This window comes from Humulus lupulus, chromosome 7 (genome assembly GCF_963169125.1).
Source record: "Humulus lupulus chromosome 7, drHumLupu1.1, whole genome shotgun sequence".
NCBI lineage: Eukaryota > Viridiplantae > Streptophyta > Magnoliopsida > Rosales > Cannabaceae > Humulus > Humulus lupulus.
Window position 1 is genome coordinate 8,504,596 of NC_084799.1, and position 12,513 is coordinate 8,517,108.

The 12,513-nt window shown below is 37.8% G+C and overlaps 1 protein-coding gene across 2 annotated transcripts; it reads right to left on the minus strand.

Annotated features, from left to right (window-relative positions):
* Positions 1 to 7,796: 7,796 nt before the first annotated feature.
* LOC133790603 (uncharacterized) lies at positions 7,797 to 12,250 on the minus strand. Of its 2 annotated transcripts, none has more exons than XM_062228285.1 (14): positions 11,761 to 12,250; positions 11,472 to 11,643; positions 11,182 to 11,362; positions 11,025 to 11,105; positions 10,759 to 10,866; positions 10,329 to 10,586; positions 9,967 to 10,234; positions 9,703 to 9,877; positions 9,411 to 9,591; positions 9,244 to 9,327; positions 8,988 to 9,095; positions 8,572 to 8,841; positions 8,289 to 8,410; positions 7,797 to 8,056 (listed from the first exon to the last, which is right to left on the minus strand). In XM_062228285.1, the coding sequence occupies exons 1-13, from the start codon at positions 12,068 to 12,070 to the stop codon at positions 8,333 to 8,335; spliced, it is 2,274 nt and encodes a 757-aa protein (XP_062084269.1). In that variant the 5' UTR covers positions 12,071 to 12,250; the 3' UTR covers positions 7,797 to 8,056; positions 8,289 to 8,332. The 2 variants fall into 2 exon arrangements, with proteins under 2 accessions (XP_062084269.1, XP_062084268.1); XM_062228284.1 differs by having other exon boundaries at positions 7,797 to 8,101.
* Between the last annotated feature and the right edge of the window lie 263 nt (positions 12,251 to 12,513).

The following is a 12,513-nucleotide window of genomic DNA, read 5'->3' on the forward strand; positions in this document are numbered from 1 at the left end:
GGTGGGGGATAGTCTTGAAAGGTCCCTATAGTCATTATTCCAATATTATACGACTATCCCATCCCAAACTTCGTTTAGGCTATACATAGTCTGGTATTGTCCTAACCAACTATCAAACCTACGGACTCTAAGGTTCACCCTTGACCACGTTAAGAAATTATTTCTAGGGTCTTCGCACACGAAGATCACGTCAGGCTTGTGTTTAAGCATTGACGGAGACCACATGAAGTGGTCTAGCACAATTTTACCTCAATCAGTCAAGCTTGTTGAGGCCTCGTCGTGGGCTTCATTGCCCGAGATGGCTCATTCGTGATAACGGGTGGCAGAGGCACGGAATTGCGAGCCCAAGGTCCTCCTCCTCGGGGGAAGCTTAGCCATGGGGATTGGAAAATCTTCCCACCTCTGGTATTTTCGAATCCACCGAGATCCCCGAGTCATCGGTGGATTCACTTTTGCCTAAAAGGCCACAAGCTTGGAGCTTGTCTTCATGGAGAATGCAGGTCAGGGACCTTCGACCATAAGGAAGCTGGAGAATGGTTGCCTTGTATTCCATCATAGCTTTTGATGGAGTGGGGTGGTGGAAGTTGGCTTCAGGCAAGAATAGTGTGAATATTTTGAGCCTGACTATTCAATGAAAAATGGATAAAAGTGTATTGAAAAACTTATGGGTGCGTTGGAAGGAATAAAATCGGGAAGGAGCGAACCCATCCATCTAGAAGAATGTGGTCTTGAAGTTTGGAGGATGGTTTGAGATATTCTCGAATAGTCATTTCTCCTACGGATAGCTCGATAAGTAGTAGAAGTTGTCTCCTCCACGAGCTCGAGAAGGGTTGATTTTGAGGCAGAAGAGATATAATATCTCTGGTGCCGAAGACCCTTCTTATTTCATCTCATGGTACAATGACCTGAGGGCTAACAAGATCCTAAAAGAGTTGGTCTGGAGTTGGAAGGGGGCGAGTCCGACGATGTCCAAGAAATCCTTGAAGTAAGTCTTCAAGGGTAACAGAGCCCCAATCCTCATATGCTCGCAGCGAGCTTGACTTTAAAGTCAGGATTGCCATCTCCCGGGGTGTAGCAGCTCCTTTCATTCGAGGTAGTCAGGCGGTACATCAGTGTACCAGAGAGTTTAAGGCCATGATAGACCAGTAGCTTGGATATATGGCTGGTGGACGTGATTGAGCTCCAATAGTGCTCAGCCTCGAAAAATTTCTCCTTCAAGGTGGGGACTGAAAGAATTTGGGAGGTGGATGGATGAGCTGAAGAGTCCTCTATTATGGTAAAAGACAGGACACCAGGTGGAAAGGCGACTGTAACTTTAAGCTTGGGGTCTAAGGGAATAGGCCTGATCTTGGGGTCTAGGTCAGGATAAGCCACCACTCGGAGTCTCTTCCTCTTTTTCTCTTCGACCTCGTCTATCTGACATCGAAAGCGGTCTCGTATGTCTTCTTGCTCACTCCTCTCTTTGTGCTTGCGGATCAGTCGCTGGTTTCGAGTGAAAGGTGATTGAGGACTGGGTGTTGATGGGTAATAAAGGATAGCGAACTCGAGCCCCCACCGATTCTCAAAGTATTGCGACATCTAAAAAGGAAGAAACATGTGAGGGTCCATTATATAGAAAATCATATGGAAATTATAATTTTGATAACTCGAGCTCGAAAGCTCGAGATAACAAGATTGCCTCAATCGAGACTGAAGGCTCGAAAGGGCAAGATTGACTCGGATGTCATTCCTAAACTATTGTAAAGTTCGGGCATCGAGGATGCACGCGGATTGGGGAGGTTAATACCAATTTAAAAGAATCCCGGATTTTCAGGGAAAAAGTTGGCAGCTACCCGAAAATGTAATATTTTTGGGATTCGTGCGTTTAAAACCCTAAACAAAAATCCTATTTCTTAAGCTACATGAAACCCTCCATTACCTGAAAAACTCAATTTTTACATGTTTCTACTATAAATTTTTTTGGTCTAAATCGTGATTCTAACTACACCAAATCTACTCGGACCAAAAGCTTTCCTAGTGCCACAATGAAGCCTTAAAAAACTGGTAAAAACTAGTGAAGGTATTCTCATGAACAGAAGAAACACGTAAAAAAAAATATATGTCAAAGTAAGAAAATCAATAACAGAAACTTACACAAAGTTGTGTTGTGGATATGATGAGATCGTCGACTAAAGGAGTGGTTGCAAGAACGATCTCACGGAATTGAAGGTACTAGAGTTGCTTTGTTTCATCAGTTTAGAGAACATGCAAAGGAAAAAAGCTTTGGTTCGTTTTCTTTTCTTAAAAATGGGAGTGATGAAGAAGAGAGGATATATATATATATATATATATACACATCAAAGAGGCACGTCAAAGATCAAATAGATCTAGGCCCTTGGTTCGGGTTGAGAAATGATCTGACGGATGTGGTTTAGTCTTAACAATGGCGACAAAAAGGGGTTATATGAAAGGATGTGTGCAGAGATAGGGAGTACTTGAGTACTCTTGGTGTGCAATCCCCGAGTGACGCGTGTCCATACTCGAGTGTGGTAGGTGGCACGTTTTTCGAAATGTGAAGTTCAAAAGTTTCATTCTCATAGGATTCGAACCAACACTTTTGAGAGGGCAAAATGTTACACCCAAATTTTGAAATCGTCATAAATGAGCCTCGAAATGTAGGCTCGTAAAGTGTAAGCTCGAAAATGTTAAGTAAGGGTTCAACACTTGTATAAATTAATTTGTATCCTAATTTGTTCCTATTGGCAATCAAGCACCAATTAAGAAGGTTCAAGCTTATGTATCAAGCTCAAAAGGATGGATCTTCTCCGGAGTATTTGAGAGCAATTTGGACCTTCATTGCAAACTTGAAAAGGTTGATCTCCAAGTGTTAAGCTCGATGATATTGCTAGCTAAGGGTGAGGCTAACCAGAATAACGAGCTCATGATGTTGGTCGATCTCGAAAGTGTGTAAACTGTATGTTCGAGGTCGGTAACCTAGTTTGAACGCGATGGTTATTAGGAAATCCATATTCCTCGGGAATTTGTTGTTATCTGATAATAAATCTCGATTATCATAAGATATTGCATGATTAATATATTTTATTATATGTATTTCAAATTTGAATTGTAACTTCTTGAAATAAAATGGAAGATATTTTGTTAACCACTATATAAATAGACTAAAGAATTTCATTTGTAGATACGCACAATTGAGTACTGAGAATACTCCGCTAAATTGTTTTGTAAAAGCTTTAAGAGAATATCACTATTCAACAATAGGGAAATTTGATAAATCATGCTTATATTAGCTTAATAATTAAAATTTGAACCAAAGTTAACCACCATATGATATCAATGCCCATCTTTCATTTAATACCAAAAATACCCCTCTCATAACACCTTTCCTCTCTATTCTCCCTCTTCCTCTCTACCTCTCTTCACCATACCTCTCTTCACCATACATTCTCTCTCACTCTCTCTTCACCATACATTTTACACACAAGATTTTTATACTAAAATCTTGCAAGAAAGATACACATTCGGACATTGTGGATTGTTTGAGGAGAAACACCAAGCTTTGTGTTATTTTTGCTCATAGTGAAGAGATTAAATGGGTAAGTGATTTTCTTTGATTCTTGTTGTTGTTGGTTGCTTTTATGATTCATAATGCTGTTTAGATGTTGGATCTGTAGTTTGTTGGTATTTTTGGCTGTTTTTTTGGGTGAAAATCGTGTTATGTGAAAATCTGCGTTTTCTTGGTTTCCCTGAGTTTTTTTCTAAATGCCCGATAGTGTCCGATATAGGCCCGATACAGGCACGATAGTTGTTGAGTTTCAAGGTTAGGGATGAAGGTCCGATGGCAACCCGATGGTTGCCCGATAGTTTGGTTACCCGATTGTTATAAAGGTACGATGGCTACCCGATGGTTGCCCGATTATTATTTTAAATCTATACCCCCTTTTGAGTACGATAATGGATCGATAGTAGTCCGATATGTGCCCGATTGTTATTATTAAGTTACTGCGGGTCTAATAGTATGATGGTACACGATGTTACCCGATACTTGCCCGATATTAGTGTTTTAAGTGATCAAAAACATAAATAAAACATTGCCCGATACCGCCCGATATGGGCTGATACTAGTACGATGCCAAAACATTTGAACTAAATTTCGACATTTTGTTGCCATTTACTCTTTTTTTTTTTCTTTGTACATGATAGGGTCAACTTTGTTCGTGTACTTAATGTATAATGGTGTTTGGGAGCGTGAAGGTAGAGATTGGGTTTTTTTAGTGGACTGAGGGTGTGGATCTGGAGCTGGCCTACTAAGATCTTCCATCATTGTCATCAGCTTCTGCAATTGACCCAAGATTTCGGACTGACCTTTAATAAGGGCACTTTGTTGCCCTTCAACCTTTTCCAACCTGGCCAAAATCATAGAGTAGCCTGGTTGCTTAGCTTGGGAGGAGGTGCTGGCATGAGGTGTTGATGGGGGAACCTCAGGTGCCTCAGGTTGAGCTGGTGGAACCTCCTTAAAAATATTTGCTGCTTCTGCTTGCTCAGCTAACTTTTCAGCAAGCTTTTCAGCCTGGCTCTGTAAGGCTTCCTGTGTAGGCTGTCCATCGGGACCCACCTCTAGTTCCTCTAACCCCATGTCCACATACAATGGGGCTTCATTGTCTGTAAGGGTCCTCACATACTGTTCTTCAGCAGGTCGGGCACACAGGTAGGGGTATACTGTCAACTGCCACAAAAAACAATGCATATTTAGATTGGAAAGCAAAACAATATAAAAAATAAGTAATTGTCGTACCCCAATCGTACCATATCGTACCCATATCATGCAATTATCGTACCCATATCGTACCCATAACATAACAATATCGTACTCGTAAGTGAGAATTACTTGCTAACTATCGTACCATCATCGTACAACATCGTACCAATATCGTACCTCTACAACTACATTAATAAAGAATGCATATCGTACCCCCATCGGACCATCATCGTACCAAATCGTACCCCTTAGCCAATTTTCAAACAGTTGACAAAAAACCACAAAATAACCCCATAATCGTACTCAAATCGTACCCTATCGTATTCCTATCGTGCAGTACCCATAAAATTGCATATCTAGAAAAAAATATAGAACATTCAAAAGTAAAGTAAAAGCTCACCTTTTTGGCAAACAACTTAATAAGTTGCTCTTTGTGTATCTCTACTTTCTCCTTGCTCTGCCAGTTGATCATTCTTGGAATGCCTTGGCCCAATCTCACAACATAATCCTGACCCAACTCAATGATGGACTCAAAAGCCCAATACTACAATGCTGCAGCATACCCATAAATAGAGTACTTGGCCTCCTTCTGAGTCTTTCCTTTCTCAATCTTCTTCTGTAAATGCTTCTTCATTTCAACAAAGTCTTTTTGACAAGTTTGTAACAACTTCTGGTATGATATCTTCCCCCACGGGTACTGGAAAAAGAAGTCAACGTCGTCTACCATCTTCAGCATGTCAGTCCAAACCATCAACTTCTCCTCACGACCTTTCAAAACACCCTCAACTAATAAGCACAAACCCATCTTGTACACATCATCAACTATTTGACAACTCTCAAAAGTTCTGCGCAGTTGCCCTATGCTCACTGGGGAATGACCATTGAAGTACTCAAGAATCAACCGATCCGAAGTGGTCTTCGCTTTAATCTCAGCTTCAGACGGTCCGGCCTCAAAATTTAAACCAGTAACTAAAGCGAACTCCAATTTGCTAAATCTACATCTTTTTTTCCCAATATAAAACTGGACTTCGTCAGTCTTCTCCCCTCTGAATTTGTGCAACAACAGCTGATGGACTAAGGCACCAGAAAAATTTAATGGTTCCGCCATGAAGAACTGTTTGAAAGGGGATTCCTTCACCCTATCCAATAAACCACACTGTATAAATTTTGCTTTAATATTTGGAAAGTACCAACTGCCGCGCCAAGTGATACGTCCCGTAAAATGTTCCTCTACTAGAACTATCAGTTGTGGAGGTCTTAAGTTCTGCATAAAACAAATAAATACCCAATTAAATAGAATATAAAAAAAAACATCAAATTTTATATTCTGCAATATACTATCGAGCAACTATCGGACACTATCGCACCATATCGGACACCAATGAAAAACTGGAACTATAACATTATCGTGCACAATCGTACCTCACATCGTACACCATCGGATTATAACAACACAACCATTTGTTCCCACCATCGGGCACACATCGTACCCTATCGTACCTCCATCTTCAACCTCAAGTTATCATAAAACACAAAACTATCGTACCAACGTCGAACCACTATCGTACACTCATCTTCAACCTGAAGTTATGAGAAACACAAATACTATCGTACCCCTATCGACCCACTATCGTACCCTATCGTACCTCTAAAAAACCCAGAATTTTTTTTCAAAATTTTACGGTTTATCAAATTTCACACAGTCAGATTTCACACAGTCAAATTCAACAATACATATTATAACATTTTCCAATGGAAAAGAAATTGAAAAAAACACATACCCTAGACATTTTTGCGTAATGGGGTGTCGGTTTTTCTTCTCCGGTGGGGCTTGGTTTTTCTTCGTCTCCGGTGGGGGTTGGGGGCTTGGTTTTTCTTCGTCTGCGGTGGGGGTTGGGGCTTGGTTTTTTTTCGTCTCCGGTGGGGGTTTTTCCGACAGTCGGGTGAGGGAGAGAGAAGCGTCGGGTGAGGGTGGGTGAGGGAGAGAGAGGCATCGGGTGAGAGTAGTTATGTTGCTCGATGATTTTGTGGGAGTGAAGAATTTTGGGAGGGAACGGGAAATGGGCAGGGGAAAAGCCGAAAGGTACGGTTTTTATTTAAGTTTTTTTTATCACTATCGTGTACCATCGTACTATTGGGCAAGCATCGGGCCCTTATCGGGTACCATCGTGTGCAATCGTACTAATATGTCCGCATTAACTTTATAACAACTATCGGGCATATATCGGACTACTATCGATCATTTATCATACTTCAAAAGGGTGTGTAGATTGAAAATAATTATCGGGCAACCATCGGGTAGCCATCGAACCTTAATGACCATCGGGTAAACAAACATATCGGGCAAGCATCGGGTGGCCATCGGACCTCATCCCTAACCTTGAAACTCAACAACTATCATTCATGAATCAGGTCTCTATCGAACACTATCGGACATTTAGAAAAAACTCAAGGAACCCAAAAAAACGCAGATTTTCACAGACCACGATTTTCACCCAAAAAACAGCAAAAAATACCAACAAACTACAGATCCAACATCTAAACAGCATTCTAAATCATAAAAATAACCAACAACAACAAGAATCAAAGAAAATCACTTACCCATATGTATCTTTCTTGCAAGATTTTAGAGAGAGAAAGGTATGAGATTTTGTTATGAGAGGGGTATTTTTGATATTAAATGAAATATGAGCATTTGTATCATATGGTGGTTAACTTTGGTTCAAATTTTAATTATTAAGCTAATGTAAGCATGATTTATCAAATTTCCCCAATAATATTAACTCGTGGACTATGCGGATTTGAACTGCTGAATTACATAAAATCCTGATTGTTCTTATTTATTTTTTTAATTTTGTGTTTAGTGCTCTTCTGATTTAAGTTGACGAAAAACAGCGTCAACAATGTTAATTTGTGAGCTGGCAATCAAAAATTCACACTGCAAAGAACAACCATGGCCATGTTCTCATGAATTTTCTTGTTTCTTATTATTAATGTTTAGCTCACAATTCTTTAAAGACAAATTAAAAGGATTTGTGAGTAAGAGAGAAAAACAAATGGTCTTCTACTTGATTATTCCCCATGATAATGTCAACATATAATATGCATATACTGCCTTGATGAAATTTATAAGAAAAATAAGAACGAAAGTATCAAATTCTGCAACACGCAAGAGCAAGATCACATTAAAAGAGAGTTTACAACTATAAAGAAATTTGTTCCATAAAAGCTTCAACAGCTGACCTTACAAGCCTCTCAACAATAATTAGAGATTTATACCCAAGTACTGACCACATGCTCCTGAATATACAACACAAAGTACCCCTTGATAAAAATTATTGAAATCTACAAAACACAAAATGGTATTGTTCAATCCATAGGTTGGCTTGGCAGTAGATTATAAGAAAATCTTAACAAATCTTATTTTATATAAAAAACACGTAAGGTTTCAAAACAAAAATGGTGAAAGAGAAGTAGTTTCAAAGAGGTAGAGTATGTAAAAGTAAAAGTGTTGATAAAGATAAATGCTTACATGTTACATCGATCTGATCTGGATAATGTTGTAAAGCCTCCACATTAGAGAAAGTTGTTCCATAGAACTTTCAACTCCTCCTTAAGCACATCATTAATAACATTGATATGGACCTCTTGTTTCTGAATATCACAGAATTACCAAAGTGAATAAATCAACAAAGAAAAATAAGAAAAAGATTTAGTGATAAATAATAACATTATTTCTATGAATATAATCAGCTGCAAGCTCAAACGAATGTATCTATGTTAAATGTTAAACCAGGAAATAGATAAATATTTACCAGTAATTCGTTAGATAATCCTTTCAAAGACATAACAACCTCCCTTTCAACTTGCCCTTTTGAAGACTCAAAATCATACAAGTCAACATCATTGATCTTCAGCTTCAATGATGAATTTTTGTATACTTTGCTTGTTGTGTGCGAGACTACATCAACACGAAATTTATCTCCAAAAACAGTCTTCCCCAAGGTCCATCTCAGACCACCCTGAACATTGCTATCTACTACAGCAGAATCAATTAAATTTCTGATGATTTGCATGTCATCTTCCTGTAACAGTACGAAGAATTTAGCAGTAATCAATATCATTCTAGTGTAAAAAGCTAGATTGCATGGTTTCGAGTTCTATAATGGTGTGTACATGTTCAAGTTCAAGTATATATAGGTGCATTTTCACTCAAACAGAGGGAACTTACAATAAGATCAGTTACAGTTTCTTTGAAGATTACTTCCAGTCTCATATCCAAATTCTTTTCAAGACAAGATATTTGCTTGAGCACACAGAATGTGTCGCCGGGTTGAATCTAAAAAAAATTGCTTTCATTGTAAGCCTCACTAAACATGACCCTTGTTACCAACAGTAAGTAAGAAAGAAAAAATGAACTTGACTCTTCAACCTGTTTTCTTGCAACCAATTTAGGTGATGTTTACTTATGAAACAACTAGACTTGCCTTGTACAATTGAAGCTTTCCATCTTCTTTCAGTACCCTACATTTGCATAACATATATTCATCTCGTTCTGTGGTGTCACGTAACTACAGAAAAAGTAAAACAGATTAGGAATTCGATAGGCTGTCAACTCAATTCACCAAGAAAATAATGTTGAACAAAGACATACATATACATGGAATGCTTCTTTTTCCTTTTCAAATTGAAGTCCACTCTTTGAGGCACCTTCTTTCATTGTGTGTTCCACATATGAATTGGGAACATTCGTGTACAATGATTTCTTTATCGGTCTCAATTCGTCTACAGAAAGCAAATTTGTTGTGACAGATTCTTGGTTGATTAAAGGCCTCCTAAACAAACATTTTCCAGACTCAGTCATACATTAGGCTAGTTTGGCTTGAAGTACACAAGTTATTTTTTTCTCTCGAAAATGAAAAAGAAAAGAGGAAAAAAAAACTAACCGATGAAAAATAACTTTCCCTATTCTAGCAATTACAGTTGGCGTATTTTTTACATCTTCAGACTGCATTTCTTTCCTCCATTGTCCAAAAGTAGAAAGCAAGACTCGTAGCACATTTTCTGCTATGTATTCCCACGGGCTTCTTGTAAAGCTCTCTGTTACTTTGCTGCAACTTTCTGTGAAGCAAAACAATATTATCAGACAATTTCCTTATCCAACCGTCAAAACTAGAAAATCAACCAAAAACACACAGACAATTACTAACGTTCAGCAAGATCACTGTTAATTAAAGCTAAAGGCTTTAAAACACCAGATTTCCGAAGGAGGGACACTGATGGATGAGGTTGGAGATGAACAGAAGGTGGAAACTGATCATGATCATCCAAACCAACAACACACCATGTGGATCTAAGACTTTGTTCGAAAATGATCTCTTTTGGAAAGTGCTCATCACAGCAAAGAATGTTGTTCCATAGAACCTTCAAGTCATCCTTAAGCTTTTCACTAATGAGATTCCTATCAGCATCTTCTTTCTGAATACATATGGGAAACACTGTATAAGTTAATTACCATAGAGGTTCTTAAGGCTTTGAAGTACTATAATGTATCACAAAAGAGAATATATACCAGTAATTCTGTAGTTAATCCCTTCAGCATGACAAAAACCTCCCTTGTAGCTTCCTCACTTTTAGACCGAAAAACTTCTCTGATCTTCAGCCTTAGCAATGGACCCTTGAATGCTTTACTTGTTATGCGCCATACTTTACCCAAGAAAAATTTATTTCCAGACACAGTCTTCCCCGAAGGCCATCTCAGACCAATCTTAAGATTTGTATCTACAATAGCAGAACTAATCAAATCTTTGAGGCTTTGCATGTCCTCATCCTGTATTGGCAAGAAGAATTTAGCAGGAAACATCATCCAAATAGATGGATACATATATGGTAAATTCTAGTAAATTAAACAATAATGGTACCTTCACTAGATAGATAATAATTTTCAGAGTTTGGAGTTGTATAATTGTGCATACATTTGTAATTGAACATAGGAAACTTACAATAAGAACAGGTTTAGTTCTTTTGGTGACTAGATCCAGCCTCAGGTCCAAATTCTTTTCAAGGCAAGATATGTCTGTGAGCATGTAACGCGAATGGCTGTGCTCCATCTAAAAAGAAAACATGTTCTCAATATAGGCATCACTAAACACGACCACATACCAATCAGAAGAGCAAATAAAGAAACTTGACAAGGCACAAGCTTCAAAACTTGATTGAAACTTAATAACAATATTAACAAGTATCAAATAGGACATAAAAAACTTGCCTTGCATAAATGAAGCTTTCCATCTTCTACTACCTTACATTTGCACCACATAGATTTACCTGGTTGTGTTACGTCACCAAACTACATAGAAATAGAAAACATGTTGGAAATTTGATAACAGTAATATATTCATTAAGGTTGAGCTGGTCAGACTTACATAAACACGATACACTTCTTTCTCCTGTTCAAATTCAAGTCCACTCTTTGAGGCACCTTCATTTAATAAGTATTCCACATATGATTCTGGAATATTTGTGTAAAATGAGCTTCTCAGTGGCCTCAGTGAGTCTTCAGAAACTAAATTTGTTCTCTCAAATTTGTGTTCATAATATGAAGGCCTACAAAACAAAATTGAAATCAAATTGGTTTTGTTTGGTTTGGTCCTAGGGCATACAAGTTTTTTTTTTTAAGAAAGATAAATATATGTATTAAAAAAAGAAAACTAACCCACTAAAAAAAACTTTGCCAAATCTAGCGATTAGGAGGATTGTCTTCGGGTCAACTTTTTGAAGGTCCTTATCAGTCTCCCTTCTGCTCCTATATTCATCAAAAGAAGAAAGCAAATCTTGTAGCAGATTTTCTGCAATGTACTCCCATGGCCGTCTTCTTGTAAAGCTCTCTGTGAAGCAAAATTAACATTAAAGTAAACTAATAAGTAACGAAGAGAAACAAATTCAAACAAATATCCCACCATCATCAAAATCAAGACAAGAAAAGAAGAGTAAATCAGCTGTACCATCATCACTGTCATAATATAAAACTTGACGTTTTAAAATTTTCCCATCAACGGTTTCCCCAGAAATAGTTCGGAGATGAACAGAAGGTGGCAAGTGATTATGATCATCCAAACCAACAGCGAACCACTTGAATATACTATCATATTTATAAGCCGAGACACTACTTGATCCAGCAGACTTGTGTTTGAGATTTTTGTCCTTTTTGATCAGAAAATAAGGCAACGCTGGCTTTGGTAATGGAGACTGCGATGAAGAACCTTCGCCATCATCGTTCTTGGATAGTCGTTTGTGAGGTGGAACATAAGCCATGCTCAGTATGCGAATCAGTTACACTGCTTAGCTAATAACCTTTCCTTTTCTTCTACTCGAATAGGTAATAAAACATAGAGCAAAACAGCAACCTCAGATCTTCTGCTCAATTCTCTCCATTCCAAGTTTTGTGTTTTAACTCTGCAACAAAAGACTCATTTTTGGTTCCCAATGAGATTTCAACCATTGGATCATGTTCTGTTTTAGTGCAAGGTTTGTTGACTACGTTTGACTATTACTGTTCCTTTCTTTTCCTTCTTCAGCAAGGAGTCTTTTCTTTTTTGAAGTTTTATTTCCTATCCGCGTTTGCTTTTTCTTTTTCTCTCTTATTTCACTAATGTTCACATATTTCTTTATATTTTAAAATCAATTATATAAATTGAGTCTAAGATATTAAATATGTATAATTTTAAAATATATAATATTATATGAAGATAATTAAA

Excerpts from the sequence above, each read along its gene's own strand:
- LOC133790603 (XM_062228285.1), bottom strand. The coding sequence starts at position 12,070 with ATGGCTTATGTTCCACCTCACAAACGACTATCCAAGAACGATGATGGC. Across the intron at positions 10,867-11,024 it reads GAAAGCTTCATTTATGCAAG|ATGGAGCACAGCCATTCGCG; the intron begins GCAAGTTTTTTA and ends TTTTCTTTTTAG. Across the intron at positions 9,096-9,243 it reads GAAAGCTTCAATTGTACAAG|ATTCAACCCGGCGACACATT; the intron begins GCAAGTCTAGTT and ends AATTTTTTTTAG.